The 23500-nt window shown below is 36.3% G+C and overlaps 1 protein-coding gene across 2 annotated transcripts in view; it reads left to right on the top strand.

Moving 5' to 3' along the window:
* TRIM33 (tripartite motif containing 33) overlaps nt 1-23500 on the top strand; it is a 117334-nt gene that overhangs the window by 70282 nt on the left and 23552 nt on the right. For both annotated transcript variants that reach the window (XM_044914590.1, XM_021690323.2), the window contains exons 5-11: nt 10097-10213; nt 12923-13037; nt 15106-15252; nt 15757-15874; nt 17469-17743; nt 18552-18716; nt 22879-23079. In XM_044914590.1, the coding sequence (XP_044770525.1) occupies nt 10097-10213; nt 12923-13037; nt 15106-15252; nt 15757-15874; nt 17469-17743; nt 18552-18716; nt 22879-23079 (1138 nt within the window). The remainder of the gene's footprint in view (nt 1-10096; nt 10214-12922; nt 13038-15105; nt 15253-15756; nt 15875-17468; nt 17744-18551; nt 18717-22878; nt 23080-23500) is intronic.

Below are 23500 nucleotides of genomic sequence, written 5' to 3'. Positions count from 1 at the left end.
CTATCTATCTATCTATCTATCTATCTATCTATCTATCTATCTATCTAAGAGTTTATTTATTTGACACACAGAGAGAACACAAGCAGGGGAGCGGCATAGGGAGAGGGAGAAGCAGATTCCTCACTGAGCAGGGAGCCCAATGTGGTGCTCGATCCTTGGACTCTGGGATCATGACCTGAGCCGAAGGCAGGTGCTTAACTGACTGAGCCACGCAGGCGCCCTAATCCCATTACACTTAATGTAATTATTGGTACAGTTAAGTTTAAGTTTGCCATTTAGTTTTGTTTTTTATTTTTCTGTGTTTTTTTTTCCCCTGCCATGTTTCAAGTTAATAAAATTGTTTTTGGTATTTGATTGATTTTGCATCCACTTTTAGCTTTTTTAAGCTCTAATTCTATTAATTTTAAAAAAATATTTGAGAGAGAGCGAGTGAGCATAAGTGGGGGTGAGGGGGAAAGGGAGAAGCAGACTCCCCACCTAGCAGGGAGCCTGACAGGGCACTCAGTCCCAGGACCCCAGAGTCATGACCTGAGCTGAAGGCAGACAGCCAACCATTTGAGCCACCCAGGCACCCCTAATTCTATCATCATTATTATTATTATTTAAAGATTTTATTTATTTGAGAGAGTGAGAATGAGAGAGAAAAAGCACATGAGAAGGGGGAGGGTCAGAGGAAGAAACAGACTCCTTGCTGAGCAGGGAGCCTGATGCGGGGCTTGATCCCGGGACTCCAGGATCATGACTTGAGCTGAAGGCAGTCGCTTAACCAACTGTGCCACCCAGGCGCCCCTAATTCTATTATTTTTAATGATTGCTCTAGGGCTAATGATATGCAGTTTTAACTTAAAGCCTTCTTAAAGTATTGTAGTATTTTCTACTTTATGAATACAAAAGGATAATTCAGTTTATCAAACCCTCATTCCTTTATACTAATGCCATATCATTTATTCATACATACCTTATAAATCTTACCTTACAATGCATTCTTTAAAAACATAGCTGTCAGGCGCCTGGGTGGCTCAGATGGTTAAGTGTCTGCCTTTGGCTCAGGTCATGATCTCAGGGTCCTGGGATCGAGTCCCGCATTGGGCTCCCTGCTCCTTGGGAGCCTGCTTCTCCCTCTGCCTCTCTCTCTCTCTCTCTGTCTCTAATGAATAAATAAATAAAATCTTTAAAAACAAAAACAAAAACATAGCTGTCTTTGGGGCACCTGGGTGTCTTGGCTCAGGTCATGATCTCAGGGTTGTGGGGTCAGCCCCACATTGGGCTCTGTGCTATGCATGGAGCCTGCTTGGGATTCTCTCTTTCCCTCTCCTTTTGGCCCCCGCTGTGTGTATACACTATCTCCCCTCCCCCCCTTAAAAAAGCTGTCTTTTAAGGAAATTATGAGAAGGAAAAATAAAATCCTAGTTTTTTAAAAATATTTTTCCATTTATTACCATTTCTGTCTCTCTTTATATCTTCCTGTTTATATGAGTTTCCATATTATTTTCCCTTGTCCTGAAGAACAAGCATTTCTTGTTTTGCAGGTCTACTGCAGTTAATCTTCTCAGCTTATGTTCATCAGAAAATCCTCAGTTTAGAAGGATGTTTGCACTAGTTATAGAATTCTGGATTGACAGTTTTTTCTTTCAACATTTTTAGTTGTATTACCTTGTATTCTGGCCTCCTTTGTTTTTAATAATATCATTCATATTGTTCTTACCTGAATGTTTGGTGCTTCTCAGGCTGCTTTCAAGAGTGTCTTTTTCTGTGGTCTTCACCATTTGACTATTATGTTTTAATGTATATATTTCATTCTGTTTATCCTGTGTGGTTCACGGACGTTCTTTGCTTGTAAGTTTATGGTTTTCATCAAATTTGGGAACTTGGCCATTATTTCCTTAAACACCCCCCCCGCCCATTATTTCTGTCTTCTGAAACTCCCAATTATATGTTGTTTTTGTCACACAGGTCCCTGAGTCTTTGATCATTTTCCTTTATTCTCTCTTTTCCAGACTTATAACTTTCCATTTGTGTTCATTTTCACTAATCCTTCAGCCATTTCCATTTGCTGCCAAGCCCATCTAGTGAATTATTTCAATTATTGCACTTTCCTAGAATTTCCATTTCTCTTTCTATAGTTTAATTTCTCTGCTCAGATTTTCTGTTCACTCACTAAAAGATGTTTTCATGTAAATTTTGAATAAGTAACACAATAACGTATTTAAAGTCTTTGCTATAAATAGAATATCTGGACCATCTTGGTGTTAGTTTCTATTGAACTGTTTTTCTTTATTTTCTTTAAGTTATATTCTGTTGTTGGGTTTTGTTTTGTTTTTACTTTTTACTTAAAAAAAATTTTTTTTACTGTTTCTTTGATGCCTAGTGATTTTTGAATTGATGTTTTGATGTTGTGGATGTGACATTTTAGAAACTGGATTCTTTTATTTTCCTTTGTAGACTGTTGATTGTTGTTCTTTCAGGGAATTAAATTACTGGCTGATCACGTTGATCTTGGGTAAGCTTGGTTTTCTGCTTTTTAAGGGAGGATCTATGGAAAGCCAAATGTATTTCACAAGCCTCTCTAACTCGGCTGGACTCAACTTCTAAATTCTGTTTCCTGGAAGATCTTGAGAGGGCTTGGTTTTAGGTTTTTTTAGGACAGGATAGGCCTAGGATAAAATTTATTCCAAGTATAGTTTTTTCTTTTAAGGTGTGGCTTTCTGGTTTCTCAGGTAGATGTCTGGGGAGATGGACAAAGTCTTTTCCCCCACTAGCTCAGCTGGAATTCTGTCTCCTGGAACTGCTTGACCTCTAGTTTCTCTGTTCTACCTTGAACTTCATAGCAACTGCTCTCTGTTAAGCCTTGTGTAATCTCATGCTGTGCATATACAGCCCAGATTTTGGCTGAGGACTTGTGAGGAATTCATTGATTCTGTGTCTGAGGTTTTGTGTATAGTTGGGTATTTGTAGATTTTTAGGATCATTATGGTTTAAAAGAGAGTGTACTTAAAATATAATGCCAGACATTTTTGTTAAAGAGCAAGATAGTTTATAATGGAAGTCACTTGAATGGAGCTGTAGAAGTAAAATTTCTCTAAAATATTTTCTTGAGAAATAACTTTTCTTGTATTAAGCTTTTATATTGAAAAATGGATAGATGGGTGGATAGATGGATAAATAAGCTTTAGAGCAGATATTTTTCTTTTCAACCCTAGATGTAGACCTACCTAGAGAGCTTTAAAAAAATACTGATGCCTTAGTCCTACTCCAGACTGGTTAAATAAGAATTTTAAATTACATCCTGGGTATCAAAAATTTTTATGTATGTTACAAATAGTGGTAAATCACCCCAGGTGGTTTTTGTTATTCAGTGAAGTTTGATAACCTCTACTTAGGAAGAACCTTTGCCAAACTCAATATTTTTCTGTAAATTCTTGCAAAGTTCCAAATGACTTTCAGATAAAATCCAAATTGCCAGAAAAATGACATGTAAATTCAAATGTACCATCAGTTTTCTCAGGGAGCTAGGTTCAGAGCTATGGTGACAAATCAAGATTTTCTGTCCAAGTATATTGTTCGCTTGCCTGCCTGCCTGCCTGCCTGCCTTTCCTTCTTTCCTTCTTTTGTAGTAGGCTCCACACCTAGTGTGGAGCCCAGTGGAGCCTAGCGAGGGGCTTGAACTCATGACCCTGAGATCAAGGCCTGAGCTCTTAACCAGCTGAGCTACCCAGGTGCCCCCAAGCATATTGTTTTCATGTGGTACATTTATTGTCAGAAAAAGCAGCTTGTTTCAGTATTTGTATTCATTCAGCTCTTTTTGTTCATTAGATATTTGAGGGCTCACCATGTACCAGGTACCATGCTAGGTGATGACTATACAATAATAAAAACAACTGAGACTGTCCTTGCTATCTTGGAGTCTATATGAGTCTTGAGATTGAATATATGGTTCAGTTGTAGTTCACTTTAGTGATTAACTCCAAAATAGAGTTAATTCCTTTTGGTTTTGCTAAAAAAAAATTTGTTAATTTTAGTACTATAGTTTGTGTGCCTATCAGATTATCTGAGGAACTCGTAAGTCTCAGATTCACTTACCCAGCAGAATGAATGCTTATGAGTAGGAAGAGAATTGGGCTTGGCTAAGAGCTTGAATGACAGGAATATCAGGAGAGAAGATTTGAGAAAGAAACATTCAGAGTAATCAATTATCCATTTGGCAAAGGGACAGGTTGGTTGAGATGTGTGTTGGCAAAAATGTTAATTGGTAAATTATTACAAAAGTAAAAACTCTGGGGCGCCTGGGTGGCTCAGTTGGTTAAGCGACTGCCTTCGGCTCAGGTCATGATCCTGGAGTCCCTGGATCGAGTCCCGCATCGGGCTCCCTGCTCGGCGGGGAGTCTGCTTCTCCCTCTGACCCTCCTCCCTCTCATGCTCTCTGTATCTCATTCTCTCTGTCTCAAATAAATAAATAAAATCTTTAAAAAAAAAAAAAAGTAAAAACTCTGTTGTTTGGTCATTTTCCTTTGCAGCAATGCAGACATGCCTCTGATCATTTTATGATTCATCTATGATTTCTGCATGGCTGGTTCTGATCTTTGAGATCGCAGTACAAACTCTTCAGGAACCTTTTCTGGGTTTCTGATCTAGATTTTTTTGCCACTTGTGTCTTCTCTATCACATAACTCTAGTTAAATTTTTGTTTTCTCCTCAGTTAGAATGTAAGGAAAGGAAGAAGATGATGACCATATTTTGTTTTGTTCACTGTGGTATCCCTACCCTTTGAATACTTCCTGGCAAATAGAAGAATTCACTGCATATCACTAACAACTGCATACTTTTAAAAGTTTTAAAATCACAAGACAAGGGCGCCTGGGTGGCTCAGATGGTTGAGCGTCTGCCTTTGGCTCAGGTCGTGATCTCAGGGTCCTGGGATCGAGTCCCGCATCGGGCTCCCTGCTCCTTGGGAGCCTGCTTCTCCCTCTGCCTTTCTCTCTCGCTCTGTCTTTCATGAATAAAAAAAAAAAAAAAAAAATCACAAGACAATATCATATATACAGAGAAGTACCTAAAAGTACAGTGTAAGGAATGATTAAACAGGGAGTCTGCTTGAGATTCTTTCCCTCTTCCTCTCCCCCCACTCACACATGTGCACTCTCTCTCTCTCTCAAGATCTTAAAAAAATACTGATACTTAAAAAAGATACTGAGTCAGAATTTTTATATACTAGCTAAAAAGTGGATATTCAGTTTGGTTATAAACTAACATGATGGGGCGCCTGGTGGCTCAGTCATTAAGGGTCTGCCTTCGGCTCAGGTCATGAACCCAGGGTCCTGGGATCGAGCCCCGCATGGGGCTCCCTGCTCAGCGGGAAGCCTGCTTCTCCCTCTCCCACTCCCCCTGCTTGTGTTCCCTCTCTCACTGTGTCTCTCTCTGTCAAATAAATAAATAAAATCTTAAAAAAAAAAAAAGCCCTTATTCATTTCCCAGTCTTCTGAGAACCATGTTTTCAAAAATTTCTTAGCAAACTGCATTAAATAATAATTTATTTCTCAGTAATAAAAAACATATAATCATGATGATAATTTCTGTTCTAAACTACATAACCAGTGGTTTATATATTATCCTGAGTTTCTATGATTCTAATCAAAAGCACAGAAAGTCTGGGCACCTGTGTGGCTCAGTTGGTTAAGCGACTGCTTTCGGCTCAGGTCATGATCCTGGAGTCCCAGGATTGAGTCCCGCATCGGGCTTCCTGCTTGGTGGGGAGTCTGCTTCTCTCTCTCACCACCCCCCCGCCGTCTTGTGCTCTCTCTCTCAAATAAATAAGTAAAATCTTAAAAAAAAAATTAAAAAAGCACAGAAAGTCTTACCTAGCCTGCCTGTCCTAACTAAATCATGGGCATCTGTAATTTTTACCTACACATTTTGAAATACTGAATATAACTCACTGTGAGTTGAAGCCCAGGTTAAGAATCACTTCTACTTCATATAAAAGATTAACACCTAAGAGAAGGCTTTCATGTGTTTACATATTAATCAAAATTATATTTTATTATTTTATTATTTTTATATAAATTTGGGAAAGGGACAGGTTTTTTAAAAGATTATTAAAAGATTTTATTTATCTGACAGAGACAAAGCGAGAGAAGGAACACAAGCAGGGGGACTGGGAGAGGGAGAAGCAGGCTTCCCGCAGAGCAGGGAGCCCGAGGCGGGGCTCAGTCCCAGGACCCTGGGACTGTGACCTGAGCTGAAGGTATACGCTTAACGATTGAGCCACCCAGGTGCCTCTCAAAATTATATTTTAAAAAAAGATTATTTATTTTGGAGAGACCTAGAGAGAGAGAGTGCAGGGGGGAGCGGCTGAAGGAGAGGGAGAGAGAAATTCTCAAGCAGACTCCCCATTGAGTTCAGAGCCTGACTTGGGGCTCCATCCCAGGATCCTGAGATCATGACCTGACCCGAAATCTAGAGTTGGGACGCTTAACCAACTGAGCCACCCAGGCGCTCCTAATGGAAATTATACTTAATCCATTTATTGGTTTTTCTTTTTTCTCCCCATTTCTGAAGTATTTCTTTTTTGTTTGTTTGTTTTTGTTTTTTTAAAGATTTTATTTGTTTATTTGACAGAGACACAGCGAGAGCAGGAACACAAGCAGGTGGAGTGGGAGAGGGAGAAGCAGGCTTCCCTCTGAGCAGGGAGCCCCATGAGGGGCTCCATCCCAGGACCCTGGGATCATGACCTGAGCCGAAGGCAGACGCTTAATGACTGAGCCACCCAGGAGCCCCTGGGGTATTTCAACTATAATTTTGATTTGCTAAAAATGAAAATGCAGAGTTATTTATTCTGTTAGCTAGGAGAATCAGAAGTTGTAGCCAAAACTACTTCCACGTTGCTTTTTTGTTGTTCAAGATCCAGTTAGTATTTTTCTCCTAATAATATAATTGAAATTAATCAAATGAACAGAGACAAATCTGATTATCACTTTTCATTCAATTCCTTAATGGTTCACTATTATTTATTATCTGAATGCAACTTAAGCAAAATGTGCAAGTCTTTTTAGCATCTCGTATTTCTCTACTTTTCTGGTTTTGCTCTCTTTTCCTTAGCCTTGAAAGTGACAGATCGCTTCAGAACTATGAACTAATATACATTCAGATTTTTTTTTTTCCCCAGTGGGAGAGCTTACCTTCCTCCCAAGTTTATCCCGAGTACTCTTACTCATCCTTAAACATCCAGCTCAAATGTCAACTCCTGTATAAGGGGAGGAAAGAACACATACTTAAATGTAGGTATATCATAGTGTGTTTGCTTAATACTTGTTCACATGAATCAAGAAGATATTTCTAGAAACAGGATTCCGAAACGTTTATTTTGAGGTGAGAAGAGAAATAAATTTGTACAGGGTTAAATTTTAGGAATTAAAATTTTGTGAATTATGATACTAGTTGGCCTTTCTACCAAGTGCCTTTCTATTTACTGACGTAATCAAACTGTCAAAAGATCTTTCTTCATCTCAATTTAAAGCTCATTGAGTCACAAATGGTAACTGATTAGCGTGGTAATCTCATATTCCTACTTCATTTGTACAGATTTAACAAGGTAAAATTTTATTTTTGACATAGAGAAATTGTGGTATATGGAATAAATCAAATGTTTTTCAATGAAATAATGAAATGAAACAATCTTTGGGTTACCTATCTAACAGTAGATAGTTTTAGTTAATTTTGATAGTTTTAATTTAAATTTAAAATACCCACATCTTTTTTTGCTGTTTAATATCTTAAACTATAAAGTGTTATTAGACTTTACATTACAGACAGGGTTTGGGTTTTTTTGTTTTGTTTTGCTTTAAAAATGAATTCTTAAAAATCGTAAAGTGGCCAATTTTATTAAGTATATTTTACTACAATAAAAAAATTCTTAAAAAAATTCTTAAAAGCAATGCACAAAATAAAAACCTCAGTTGCTGAATGTTCTCTCTTATACCAGTCCTCATATTGCCGTACATTTTGCCTTCTACTGCCCTCCATTTTTCCTTTACCTCTTGAACCCGAGCACTAAGTGAACTTTTCCTTCATCTTACCAAACTTTCCTCCTCATTCACAACTTTTTAACCTTTTATCCTAAATTTACCTTAAGCGAGACTTTCGCTGAAGACACAGATATCTAGATGCTCATAGTCTTACTCTTAATCTCAATTTCTGCCTTTAGTGATTTCAGTATCCACATAGACAGTTGTAACTTTGTCTGTATCTTGAGCTCATTTCCAGTGACCTTCTCTTGACCGTGCCTTAGCTAGGCATTTAATTTTTAGGTCATACCATAGACCTTACATTAACTGGAGCATGTAAACTCCCAAATTACCAAAGGTGCTGATCTCTGACAGAGTCCATTGTTCAGGCTTGTTTGTGCAGCTATGCCAGCTAGTGTTATATTCTGATACCTTATCTGAGCTACTGTCATAGAGTTCTAGCTGGTCATCCTGTTCTCTCTTCTTCGGATTTATCTTTTATATTTCTGTCTGACGATTTTCCTGGAACATAAATCTGATTATTACATCTTGGTTAGAATTTTTCAAGGGTTTCCCATTACTGAGAAGGTAAAATCCAAACATTAGCACGGCATACCCAGCCTTTCACAGCCTGATTCTGGATTTTATTAATTATTATCTCATATTTTGACCTTTGCCTGGCTTTCTTTGGCTAAATTGAAGTCTTTGTAGTTCCCTAAATATGCCTCTGTATTTAGCATATGATAATACTATTCTGACTTTACTGTGAAGCTTTCGTTGGTATTAAGGCTGTGTTCTTATTGCAGACTATATGTATCTCCATTATAGTTCTTATCACAGTATGGTATCATTTCATATGTGTGCCTATTTATTACAAGAATATGAACAATAATGGATTTTTTTTACTCATGTATCCCTAACATACAGAAGAATCCCAAAAATATTTGTTGACTTAATGAACAGTTTACACAAAGGAACTAAAACTAGGAAAGAAAACCATTCTACCCTCCTAGTAGCCAAAGAACTGTAGTCTTTACTCTCAAGTGTAAATTTTCACACAATAATATTAGGAAATAATAAACACCACTCACGTTGACAAAGTTACAATAAAACTGGTGTTGGTGATTTTTAATTGGTTCAACTCTTGGAAAAATTTGACTAGTATGGAACGCTGAAAATTGTTTCAAATGGTGATTGTAAAGACAAGATAAAGAAAAGTCAGATGTAAAATTGCACATACATTCTATATACTTGTATTTTGGAATACAGAATAAAAAGGCTAAGGAATATATATTACATTGGTAGTAGTGGTTTTATGATGTTAAAACTAGGGGTAGTTTCCCCACTTTGGAAAGTATTTTCTATAATTTATATTTTATGATTTAAAATGTATACAACTTATTCCAATATTTGGATTTTTTAAAAATGTAATTCTGAATCAAAATCCTTATGTAAGAGCACTTGAACAGTTTTTAAGTTAATTTTTTTAGTCTTACAAAATGGCTTCTCAGGCTCAGGTCAGAAGGAAAGGGATTGGTAGTTAGAAGTTGCTGTTGAGGGGCGCCTGGGTGGCTCAGATGGTTAAGCGTCTGCCTTCAGCTCAGGTCATGATCCCAGGGTCCTGGGATCGAGTCCCGCATCGGGCTCTCTGCTCCTTGGGAGCCTGCTTCTCCCTCTGCCTCTCTCTCTCTCTCTCTCTGTCTCTCATGAATTAAAAAAAAAAAAAAAAAAGTTGCTGTTGAGGTAAGGTATGTGAGGGCAGCATAGAATGTCCATCATTTAAGTAAGGTCTTAAGTTTGAGTCATGTAGCAATTCATTTTAAGAATTTTAATAGTAAATTTTCAGGGCGCCTGGGTGGCTCAGATGGTTAAGCGTCTGCCTTCGGCTCAGGTCATGATCCTAGGGCCCTGGGATCGAGTCCCACATCGGGCTCCCTGCTCCTTGGGAGCCTGTTTCTCCCTCTGCTTCTCTCTCTCTCTTTCTCTCTGTCTCTCATGAATAAATAAATAAAATCTTTAAATAAAAAAAAAAAAAAGAATTTTAATAGTAAATTTTCCATTCTAAATGTAGTTTTTGTTTTTGTTTTTGTTCTAAGATACCAGTTTTTGGAAGAAGCTTTTCAAAACCAGAAAGGTGCAATTGAGAATCTACTGGCTAAGCTTCTTGAGAAGAAGAATTATGTTCATTTTGCAGCTACTCAGGTGCAGAATAGGTAAGTGTGTTGCCTTAAAAACATAATTTCACTTTAAGAATTAATAAACACAGTAGGTCCAGTTTACTTGTGTTTTCCTTCTATATTATATTAAACATATATAGAAAACATTTTTGGAAGGGTAAATCATATAAGTTTGAGTTTGGATTATAATATTTGTTAGTTGAGTAAGATTTAATTCAAAATTTTGAATACTCTTAAGATACATCTTTGACTATTTTATAATCAACAAAACTCTAGACTCTGTAAAGCCTTAAATAACTGTGTAAAAAGCAATTAACACGTAGAGAGTTGAATTACAAATTTTAACTATGTGGGAGACATAGTATAGAGCAGAGAGTATGAAGAATGGTGGGTAAATTTACCCTTTCATCTGTAAAACAAGAGTTAAAAATACCACTTCTCTTAATAGTGTTATTATAAGATGAATATATAGCACAGCATGTGGCACATAGCAGACCCTCAGATTTTAACTGTTACTATTTATCAATAATACCATCAGTATTTAAAAATTTTATTCAGGTTCATTTCTAAATGAACTAAATTTATTGATAAGGCAAGTTGGAATAGGTTCCATAAATGAGTACATTAACAAGGTCAGGACTCAGTGTAGAAAGATGAACACTTGGAGCTGGCATAATTAAAATCTGTATATTCCTGAAGGTGTGAATAGGGTTAATAAGTATTTATTTTTCAGTTTCACAAATATTGAGACTTTTAGGTACTTCTAGAATGTTGAAGTTAATTTATGATGATTAAAATGATTAAAAATGACAATAGATACTCAAAAGTATTAAATAGATGAATGAATGAATAGTACATTATATATTAGACCATAAGGTGGTAGAACTTTCATCTTATGAAGTGATACCAAAAGCAAACAAAGGCTATTCTGAGGTTGTAGATGTAACAATGCAGTTGACCCTTGAACAACGTGGATTTGAACTGTGGGGTCCACTTATATATTTTTTTCAATAAATACAACATTTTCTTTTCTCTAGCTAACTTGATTGTTAATATAGTATGTGATACATATAACATGAAGTGTGTTAATTGGCTGTTTATGTTAGCAGTAAGGCTTCTGGTCAACAGTAGGCCACTAGCTAAGTTTTTGGGGAGTCAGAAGGTATACATGGATTTCTTACTGCATGGGGGTAGGTGCTCCTAACCCCCACTTTGCTCAAGGGTCAGCTGTATATACCTACACTAATATGTTACATAAACTATTCATAGATGGTTGTTATGAAAATGTCAGGATGTTTTAGTGATACTGCTATGTTGTGGGTGATATTGGAGAAGTTTGGTAGCTACCTTCTCATAAATAACAGATGAATATCCTTTTCAGAGAAAGGATAGTGAGTTGATTCATATGGCGTCCCATATTTTTGTACAAATGTTTTGTACATATTTTATATATGTATTTCTGAATCTGTGTAGAGAAGGAGAACAAGAAGTTTATGTGTTATAAAATTGCAGAGGGTTGGGGAGACTAATGATTTCATCTCCAATAAGATTTTTTTTTAAAGTATTGAAATCTCTGATAATACTTCCCTTTAGACACATTCTTTAATGACCTATCTCCATTTTTTAATGTACATTGATTTCTTTCTTCACAATTGAACATAGAGTAGACATCCTTAAATCTAATGAGAATCTGACTATGGCTAACTGTTCTCTGCTTTTAGTTTGCTTAATGATTTTAGGCTTTGGCTGAATCATTTTAAGTTGGAATCTTACATTATCAATAGTAATTAGCACGCTTATTTTTTAAAAAGACATCTTCTACACACTTTAATAAGAACAGAATTGAATAAAATTTTCAAATAAGTGCCCAAACATGCGCTGATGTATAGACAAAGGAGGGAAAATTACACTATAATTACTCAGATTATATTAAAGTTACTCAAATTTGAATTGGGCAAATAAAAGATATTTTAGAGGTTGAAAATATGGATAATAATTTGTAAAGAAGTAGAATGTAAAAGTTGAAGGCTGCTTTCTTTGATTGTTTAACATTTTACATATTTATATTGGTGGGACCCCCCACCCCCAATGAAACAGGTATCAGCTATTTCATATCTGCAACCAAAACTTTTCATTGCCAAAATGGGAGCTTATACCTATTCTAAAACATCTGACAACTCTTTTACAAAGTTGATTGAAGTTGTTTTATACCCTTAATTCTGTACAGTAGGAAAACTGTTTTGAGCAGAACCTAAGGGGGGGGGGCGTGTATCAGAACCCACATTTGAAGTGGTTAAGTTGTAAGAGAAAATAAATGCTTCTAAGTTTAATTCCTGTTATTTCAACAGATAATTACTGTTTGCAACATTGTTCTTTTGCACATTGTTCTTGAAAAGTATTAAGTAGATCCAAGGTGCCAGATTTGACACTAGACAACAAATGTTGATGTCAAATGTTTATATATCACATTCAGGTCGTAGGAACTAAAGGAGATTGCCATCTAGACTAATAAACTAGCCTTTATGAACTTAATTTAAAATTACTAAATATTCCGTTCTTTGTATAAATAACTTGTTTGGACCAAATTGAGTGCTCAGGTCTACCGAAACATAAATTGTACATTTTGACAAAGGTTTAATTTTAATTACTCGCTTTAAGTGCCCAGTTGGATGAATTTCTGTAACAGTTGATGATTCAGACACATAGGATAAGTTGATAACCTAATGATGCATTTCTCTTATTCAGGATAAAAGAAGTAAATGAGACTAACAAACGAGTAGAACAGGAAATTAAAGTGGCCATTTTCACCCTTATCAATGAAATTAATAAGAAAGGAAAATCTCTCTTACAACAGCTAGAGGTACGGTTCAAAGCCAAAATAAAACAAAAACTGCTTCTATTGCTCTTTAGCTGTTTTTAATGTTTATTGAAAGCTCTTTTAGATTGGTTGGGGGGGCATGGAAGTTAAAGAAAGTTAAAAACATTTTTTTATTTCATTTTCTATTGGAAAATAGAGCTTTATTGAGTTAGTTAATTTGCAGCCCAATTTAATAATACTGATTTTAGCTGTATAAATTAGGATATAGTGTTGTCCTCTTAGGAATGAAAGAATTATTACTAAAATGTTATATAAACTAAGACAAAGCCAACCTGCTACATCCTCCCCACCCCCCAAGATAGGCCCTCAATTTAACTATTACATGTGAATGTATATTGGGAGTCTGCTTGAGTCCTTTGTGTGTTTCACTTTATTTTAAAAACATTCCATAGTTTTGCTAAAAATGCTCATTTTGAAATTTATAAACTTTAAACTTACTGATAATTTTGTTGTATTGTTTTTTGTTGCATATTTTGAGATTAATATGTAGATATAAATTGCTAGATAAGAATCAGTCAATTTGTGAAACCCAAATTAAGTTTTAAAGAGTCGCCTCTACTGACCACATTTCATTGGTTTTCAAGATTTGGTGCTCTTTAGTAGGCTTAGATGATACGGGGTTGTGTTTTCTGCACCATTAAATGGTAGCAATTTAAACTATGTATTTGATTTTTTAACTTCCATTACTATTAACCTCACATTTTCCACGTTTTTTTTTCTGTTCCAGTCCTTCATAGAACATTCTAGAAATATTAGACACATAGTTACATACAAATGAAAGAAATGATGTTGGCAGTGCTATTTCTGAATTTAGTCTTTTGAAATACATCTTTTTATTGAGACACAGTTGTGAGATTAAAAGTACTCTCGCACATACTGTTAAAGTTGGAGGTCTCTTTCTTGTTGTGCATCCAGCTGATGCATTTAACTCTACTAGATTTTTGTTTTCAAAAGGACTGTGTGAATGGAGAGCACTGAGCAGCAACTATTTTTGATAACCTTTTAAGTTACTGCAAATACATTTTAACTATAGGTCTAAAATAATGTTCTTAAACAGTTTCAAGAATTTTTGAGTGAAAAGATGCCTCTTAATACTAAAATATACAAAAATACGAGATGATAAATCTGCCGCATACTCCTAATATGCTGAATTTAAACATGTTTTCTAGTGTAAAAATGTTCTTAAACTTTGTAAAACAGGTTTTCCTAAGCTTTGTTATAAAGGGATGATTTCCAGGGAAGTTGTGAATCAAGCTTCTATCAGTTGAATACTTTTATCCCCTGTTTTACATTACAAAATGAGCAACTTGTTTTCTTAGGAAAAAATTTGTCCAATAAATCAAGTTGAGGCATTAAGAAAAATGGTTAAGTACCAAGTAGATAGGTTGTTTGGCATGCCAAATGTCAAAGTGTATAGGACATCACCTATTGCTTCTAGGAGTTTTAGTTCCCAGATAGTTTAATTTTCCTTTGCAGCATTTCCCCCAAAATTGGTCCTTCAACTCTTACTGACTTTCTTGTTCTTTTATGAACTTTTGTCGTTTTAAAAGTTTCCCTAACTCTGCTCTTAGAACTTTGGAATTTTACGTTTCTCATTTTGTCTAAAGTATTTAAAGGAAGAGATTTTAACTCTAGCCTCATGCTGCACCAGTAGGTGGCACTGGCAACACAAAATTTTCTTTGGTCTGAAAAGTAGAGTTGAGTATATCATATTTCTAAAGGTCAGCTCATTATGCCATAGATTCTGTGTATTGGATCAGCCTAATAATAGATACTGTTTTTAATAAAGACATTTTTATCTTCTGAAGGAAAAGAGAGACATCAACTAACATTAATTTCTATATATGGAATGTCCCTTATTAGCTTAGGGAACTTAAGTTTTAGTTCCGCTTTTGTTAGTGACTTTTCTTTTGATCAGAGACTCATTAAATAATGAGGTGCTTGTCAACTTACCTAATTTTAAAAAGTAATGTAGGTATTCATTTGCAATAAAAATTGTGAGTTGAATTTTTCATATAGAATTCGTCATTGAATTCTTATTCTGTTTCAGAATGTTACAAAAGAAAGACAGATGAAGTTACTGCAGCAGCAGAACGACATCACGGGCCTCTCCCGGCAGGTGAAGCATGTTATGAACTTTACAAACTGGGCAATTGCGAGTGGCAGCAGCACAGCACTACTGTACAGCAAGCGACTGGTGAGACACATAGTATAGTATATTTATGGTCTCTAAGTGGACTCTATTGAGATACTTATATTCAGTGAATTGCACTTGGGTAAAGTGTAGATTTTGTATTTTTTGCAAGTGTAACCACCGCCACATTAAGATACAGAAAATTTCCGTCACCCACAAAAGTGTCCTTGTTCCCCTTTGCTCATGACCGTAGGCAACCATAGTCTGATTTCTCTCACTTTCTGGAATGCATACGAATGGAATCATACAGTATTTACTGTCCTGAAGATACCTAATATCGTAATGTACCTAGTAGTTTATCACCATCGGAATGTAGTTTATCACCAGAAATGTCAGAAGTTCAGGCATGTGCATTTGATTGCTAATATAGATAGCCGTTTAAACACATACTGTCTCATCTGAGATTGATATTGTGGGGCTACATGAGCTTTTTATGTCTTTATCATGTATGTTTTCTCAAGTGATCCTTATAATTTTTAAGACTAATGTGAATTTTTTCCCTTTAAGATTACTTTTCAGTTGCGCCATATTTTGAAAGCACGGTGTGATCCTGTGCCTGCTGCTAATGGAGCAATTCGTTTCCATTGTGATCCCACCTTCTGGGCAAAGAATGTAGTCAATTTAGGTGAGAAATAATTAGTTTTATGAATGTAACTGGGTACACTGAATTAGGAGGAGAAAACATCTAAAGCAAATTTTAGATACTTGAAACTTCACTCTAACATGTAAACTTCTTGAAAAATACGTTCCGCATTGGGAAGTCGAGCTATGTTCATGACATCTTTAAGAATGTTGAGCATCTCCTATGTGTAGATTTTAAAAATGTGTATCATTGCTAACTCTTCCCCATCTTTTAAAATTGATAATGACTGCTTCATGTCAAAAACTTAGCAAATTGGGTTTCATTCTCTGGAAGAATTTATTAGATGCTTAGTAGTTTGTATATAAATTTAGTACCAAATTGTCCACTAGAGGAGGACCTCCAGGATGCTGATGTGTCTGAAAGTCATGTACTGAGGAATGTTTGAAAGATAAGAGTAGCTCTTTTCCACACAGAAGAGAAATGGACTTCACTCTAGTTACTCCACAGTGTGGACCTGCGGACCATAGGTGAAATTTACAGGGAGACAGACAAACAGCTCAATTCACAACAAAGGCCAAAAACTTCCCGACAATTAGAATTGTGTACAGATGAGTAAACTCACTTTCAAAATAGTCAGATCCTCACTATTGGAAGTTGTAAAAGCAGAGGTGGACGGCTTTCTGTAAATAAGTAATCTTTGTGTATATTAAAATTTGGTTATAGCCTTAGATCGGGCATTGGCAAACTGTGTGTGGCATGGTAGCTGAGTTTGTTTTTTACATTTTTTTTTTTTTTAAAGATTTTATTTATTTATTTGAGACAGAGAGAATGAGAGACAGAGAGCATGAGAGGGAGGAGGGTCAGAGGGAGAAGCAGACTCCCTGCCAAGCAGGGAGCCCGATGCGGGACTCGATCCCGGGACTCCAGGATCATGACCTGAGCCGAAGGCAGTCGCTTAACCAACTGAGCCACCCAGGCGCCCTGTTTTTTGCATTTTAAAGGGTTGTAAAAACAAATGAAAATAAAAGAATATATGATAGATCTTACGTGGCCTGCAAGGCCTAAAATATCTGACCCATTAAAGGAAAGGTTTGCCAACTCTGCCTTATATCAAACCTTCCTAAAATTTGCTTTCTATTCCTAGAAAACACTGGGCTCAGTAAGAGGCAAGGAAAATTGTCATTTTTAGCGACGTAAGTGGTTAAACATCCATGTTTCCACAGACAGTTTTGGAGCAGTGTCCTACTCTGCCCTGTAGACTTCGGAAATTCAAAGGCAGATGGCATCAGCGTTAGCAATCTTAGGTATCCTTGAGTCTGTCTGGGAGAATTGGTTTTGACTATGTGGGCCTCCTCTCATAGTATCTCTTTCAGATCTTTAATTTTCTGTGCATTTGTGTAAGTAAAGAAAAAGTGCAGGTAATATATTATTCTGAAGACTCAAAGTCAATTATTTGGCTTTGGACTATGTTTCTGATCTTCATTATCTTTAAACCTAGCTCCCATCTCTGCTGTACTGTCAGAAGCTTTGAGTGCTGATAGTTGTCAAAGGAAAGAGGAAAAGATAGTGACTAATCCACAAAGTAGATGATATAATCATTTATACGCAAATTATTCTCATTTTTTAAATCCTTCAGGTAATCTAGTAATAGAGAGTAAACCAGCTCCTGGTTATACTCCTAATGTTGTAGTTGGGCAAGTTCCTCCAGGGACAAACCACATTAGTAAAACCCCTGGACAGATTAACTTAGCACAGCTTCGACTCCAGCACATGCAACAACAAGTGTATGCACAGAAACATCAGCAGTTGCAACAGATGAGAATGCAGCAACCACCTGCACCTGTATCAACAACAACAACAACAACACAGCAGCACCCTAGACAAGCAGCCCCACAGATGTTACAGCAACAGGTGAGCATTATTACATCATGACATTATTGACAAATTATGAAGGCCTCAGGATTACACTCTGTCCTGTATGGATGAATTACACATTTCAACGTTACTTGCAGGGACAAAGTTCAAAGGTTAGATTTTAAATATTTGCTCTGGGTTTGGCAGGGATTTGGGGGAGATGTGAGGAAGGGTATTAAATAAATACTTACCATGGGAAACAAAATTAATTCACTAGTACTGTGGAGGAGCACAAGATTTTATCCCTCCATACCAGATATTTTTTGTTTTCCACATGTGGTTTTGGGCCAGAGGGACAGATAGTTTTTGCCTAGGATCTGATAAGTTCTTATTTATTTATTTATTTATTTAAGAAGAGGGTGGGGGAGAGGAAATCTGGAGCAGACTCCACACTGAGTGCAGAGCCCCACACAGGGCTTGATCCCACGACCCTGATGAGATCACAACCTGAACCGAAATCAAGAGTCGGACACTTAACCGACTGAGCCACCTAGGCGCCCCAATCTGATAAGTTCTTTAGGCATTTGTTCAAATCATTTCCATCCCTGTATCTCTCCTGATCTCCCCACCCCCATCCAAATCAAAACCATTAATCCAGGGTTGGATAAGTTAATGTTAATAGGCTATAAATACACACGTGTATTGAGAGGAAGGGATTGGGGCTAGAGATGGGGAGAATGTGACTTACACTTTTTACTTTATGCCCTTCTGTCCTGACAGAATGATTTTTCCTGTAATATTTTATAATTGCAAGGTATATATATAACAAATATTATTACATAAATGCAATTTCTGCTTTTTGTAGCCTCCGAGATTGATCAGTGTGCAAACAATGCAAAGAGGCAACATGAACTGTGGAGCTTTCCAAGCCCATCAGATGAGATTGGCTCAGAATGCTGCCCGAATACCAGGGATACCCAGGCACAGCGGCCCTCAGTATTCCATGATGCAGCCACACCTCCAAAGACAAGTATGCCTAGAGTTACATTTGTAAGAATCATACAATTTTAAAACTAAAAGACATCATTCTTCTTAATCAGTTGGGGGGGCGTGCTGTGTGGCCATTGATACCTTTGAGAATTTGATTAATGCTGTGTATTTTCTTGTCCCAGAAAAATACACATACACATGAATTCAATTTTAAGAGCTTCTTTAATGACATTCAACCCATTATATCCTGTGGGTTAAGAACCCTAGTCCAGCCAATTCATTTTATAGAAGTAGAAAACACAGGAGCTTGTTATTTATCCACAATCACAAGAGGTAATGGTAAAGTCAAGATTAGAACCTTAGTTTGCTGAAATTGTTCCTCTACTCTTTTAATGAGGTGTTTGGAACCTAATCTATAAAAAGGACTTTGAAAACAATAGAGCTACGCTATATGTAATTTATTTATTTATTTTTTGCCTCTCTTTGTGCTTATTTTTCTTTTAAGGATATAGATGTGCCTACTCTTAAAAATAAATGTATTTAGAAACATGTTTTCTAATTTTTGCCTGAATAGCAGGTTATATTTGAATAGGAGTTAGGATTATACAATCAGACTACTTTTACATGTGATTTTTAGTTATAAAAGAATAAAGTTCATTTATAACTGCTACAGTGATATTTCTCCTAGCGTGCTTTAATGGCCCTCAGAATGACTTGGCGGGGGAGGGGTCCTTGTCAGAAATAGATTCTGAGCCATAGTTACTGAATCAGAATTTCTAGGAGTGGAATACTCAGAAATATGTGAATTTTTACTTAACTTTCAGATCAATCTGCATACTGAAGTTGGATCAACAGTCCCAGAGCAGTGGTCCTTCAACTTTTAGGCCCAAGTATCTCTGGAAAGACTTGAAAAAAATGCACTCCCTCACGTTTACAGTTGACACTTAAAAGTTCCATTATAAACTTAAATTTAAATGGTTGCCGAGGACGTATTTTCTGGCATATTGTAAATACTGACATTATAAAGTAAAACCCTTTTATCATTCTTGTAGACAAATCCATTAGAATCCCAAATACCATAGCAAGCTCTTTTTTGAAAGTCAAAATTTTATTCTGTCTTTCTCCTTGGACTTGAATCTTCTACTCTCTCTACAGAATTTTATCTTAATATACTTACGTTTGATAGACTTATAGATTAGTTAGTTGCAGTTTTCTGTGGGAAAAATGTCTCTCAATTTAAAAATTCTTAAATTTCCAGCAACAATAAGACTATTATTAAGCTTAAAAAGATTTTTCCTGGACCAAATTTTCATTACAATAACTCCTATACAATTGTTTAAACAACATAAATATATTTACATGATTTAAGAGTATTAGGAAACATAAAAAGTAAAATTCTTTTAGGTATACATTTCTTTATGAGATAGGAAAAGCCTTTTCCCCCTTCCTATTCATTTATATATATTTGTATATCTGTTACTTATTAGAGTAAGTTAGAATTCAACATTAATTTTTATTAGTTTTTTTTTTTTTTTTTTCCCTCATGATCCTCAGGAAATTTGTTCACAAAATCATGTATCTGGGAATTAAAAGAAATTTCTCATGTTCCTCAGTTGTTTAAACTTTTGTAGGTTATAAACTAAAACTCAAAATGAGCTATCAATACTGTTTTATCAGTCTTTTTATCATTTGACAGTTTCTTTACGTCTTTTTTTTTTTTTAAGAGTTTATTTATTTGATAGAAAGAGACACAGCAAGAGAAGGAACACAAGCAGGGGGAGTGGGAGAGGGAGAAGCAGGCTTCCCGCGGAGCAGGGAGCCTGATGCAGGGCTCGATCCCAGGACCCTGGGATCATGACCTGAGCTGAAGGCAGACGCTTAACCGACTGAGCCACCCAGGTGCCCCTGGGTCTTTTGTTTTTGTTGATCATCAGGTATCAGAACCCACTTAGAGATCTGTTACCAGGTTTTTGAGCTGGGCACTTTTTCACCAGCTTGACACTCACCTTTGCTTGTCTTTCCACAAGTATTTTCTGCCCCTGGGGCGGTGTGCTAGATAAGATGAGGATCCAGTCAGAGCTGTGCTGTTCTGAGGCTGGGGGAGAAGCGCAGTAGTGAAGGAAGAAGAGGAGAGCCTGTAGACTCTGGCACGTTCCTAGGGAAATCGGGTTTTCTTTAGAAAAAATATATATAAGGGTTGAAGAAATGGACATTAATTTCTTTACAGCTGTTAACATACCCATGTGCCCGTTAGAATGTGGAAAGCCCTCAAGTATTGCCAGGAGGCAGGCACACCCTTTGGAAGAGCACAGAAGCTGCAGAATCAGGCTTCAGGGCTCCTACAGAAATCACTGGATGTTAGAATTTTATATGTTTAAATTTCTAATGATTTGTTGATACATGTATAATTTGTTTCCCAAGGATTTTTTATCCATATTACCTTAAAGATGATCCTCCTAATGGTCCCTCACAATGAGACAAGTGAGGTATTAGCCACATTTCTAAATTACTGAGATGTGATTTGCCTGAAGTCACAGAGTATTAAAATCAAGAATTGGTGTCATATTTCTATTTGTACATTCATTGTTTTTTTCCTACCTTATCAGTTATACAATGTACAACTCCACAATTTTTTTCACAATTATTTTTATTTTTAAAAAGACAAAAGAGTTAAAGAGGACTATAAATAGAGCAGTGGCTTTCCTGGTCTGATGTTTGAAAACTTTGGGGGCTTCCAAGATCATCTATTTATATACATCTTTGTTCTGAAATAACATCATATCACCAGGTTGACAGGTTGAAAATTATTGGCAAGTCTGCCTTTTCCTAATACTACACAAAAATGAGTAGGAAAATGAAAAGCCTAAATTTGAATTATGATTACTTTTTTGTATAAGTTGGAAAAGGCTTACTCTTTTTTTTCCAGTTTTATTGATTAATGATGTACATCACGTTATAAATTTAAGACTTAACAGCATAATGGTTTGATTTACATATACTGTGAAATGATTGCTACAGTAGGTTCTGCTAACATCCATCATGTTATATAGATAACAATAAAAATAAAAGAAACAAATTTTTTTTCTCCTTGTAATAAGAACTCTTAGCATTTACTTTTTTTTCTTTTCAAATGTTTAATTTAAATTCTAGTGAGTTAACATACAGTGCAGTATTGGTTTCAGGAGTAGAATTCAGTGATTCATCACTTACTTACAAAACCCAGTGCTCATCACAAGTGCCCTCTTTAATACCCGTCCCCCATCTAGCCCATTCCCCACCCACCTCCCTCCATCCACCCTCAGTTTGTTCTCTGTCTTTAAGAGTCTCTTATGGTTTATTTCCCTCTCTTCTTTTCTTTTTTTCCCCCTCCCATATGTTTATCTGTTTTGTTTCTTAAATTCCACATATGCATGAAATCATACGGTATTTGTCTTTCTTTGACTTATTTTGCTTAGGATAATACACTCTAGCTCCATCTATGTCATTGTAGATGACAAGATTTCATTCTTTTTGATGGCTGAGTAATATTCCATTTGTGTGTGTGTGTGTGTGTGTGTGTGTGTGTGTGCACGTACCTACACCACATCATCTTTAGAATTTACTTTAACAGCTTTCCTATATGTCATGCAATGGTGTTAAAACTATGGTTGTATTGTACATATGTTACATCCCTAGTACTTTTTATCTTACAACTGGAAGTTTGTACCTTTCCCTTTTGACCACCTTCAGTTCCCCCTTCTTCCATCCTCCGCCTCTGGAAACCAAGTCTGAACTGTTTTTCTATGCATTTGTTTTTGTTTTAAGATTCTACATATAAATGAGATCATGCAGTATTTGTATTCCTCTGTCTTCCTTCACTTAGCATGATGCCTTCAAGGTCCATCCATGCTGTGGCAAATGATTGCCTCATTTTTTATGGCTGAATAATGCTCTGTTCTGTATACAAACACACACATACATGTTTTATACATAGACAGACACCCACATACATACCATGCCTTCTTTGTCCATTCGTCTGTGCACGGACACAGGTTGCTTCTGTGTCTTGGCTATTGTTAAGATAGTGCTTACTTCTTTGTTTCTCAGTCACAGATGTCAAGCACTTAATGTATCTTTCCTAAACTAAAAATTGTTGTGAAGGTATAGTTCATATTAGGATATCTTGGCAGATCAAGTAATGATAACATCTTTTTTCCTAACAGCACTCAAACCCAGGGCATGCTGGACCCTTTCCTGTTGTGTCGGTGCACAACACCACAATCAATCCAACCAGCCCTACTACAGCTACGATGGCAAATGCAAATCGAGGTCCCACGAGCCCATCTGTTACAGCAATAGAGCTAATCCCCTCAGTCACCAATCCTGAAAACCTTCCATCACTGCCAGATATTCCACCCATACAGGTTTGTATTTAAGTTGAATGAGAGATTTAAAACCTCGTTATTAATTAGGGAGTTAAGGGTATACCTATTCTTCTCTTTTCTCTTCTTCTCTTCTTTTCTCTTTTCCTTTTTCAGGAGCAACGTGTTTTGAAATTTCCAAAGAGTAGAGTATAATATTTGATTTTTAGAAGTCATGTGTGCTAAAACTGGCATGCCTCAATATATTAAAGCTATAAGATAATCAGCTTTGCTAATCTTTCTGCCACTTGCCAGCAGACAAACCTTGTGTTAGATAAAGCACTCGTGCTGTAAGTTTGGATCCCAAGAGGAGACCCAGGACCAAAATGTGGTCATATTTGCCAGTCTTCTGTTAGGTCTAAAAGGGATGGTGTACCCCTTTTGCAAACAGGTTGGTCTAAGAAAGGAAAAGTTGGAAAGTCTA

The sequence above is a fragment of the Neomonachus schauinslandi genome, chromosome 4 (genome assembly GCF_002201575.2).
Source record: "Neomonachus schauinslandi chromosome 4, ASM220157v2, whole genome shotgun sequence".
Lineage (NCBI taxonomy): Eukaryota > Metazoa > Chordata > Mammalia > Carnivora > Phocidae > Neomonachus > Neomonachus schauinslandi.
Note: the sequence above shows the minus strand (reverse complement) of the source record. Positions and strands in the feature narration are given on the sequence as shown.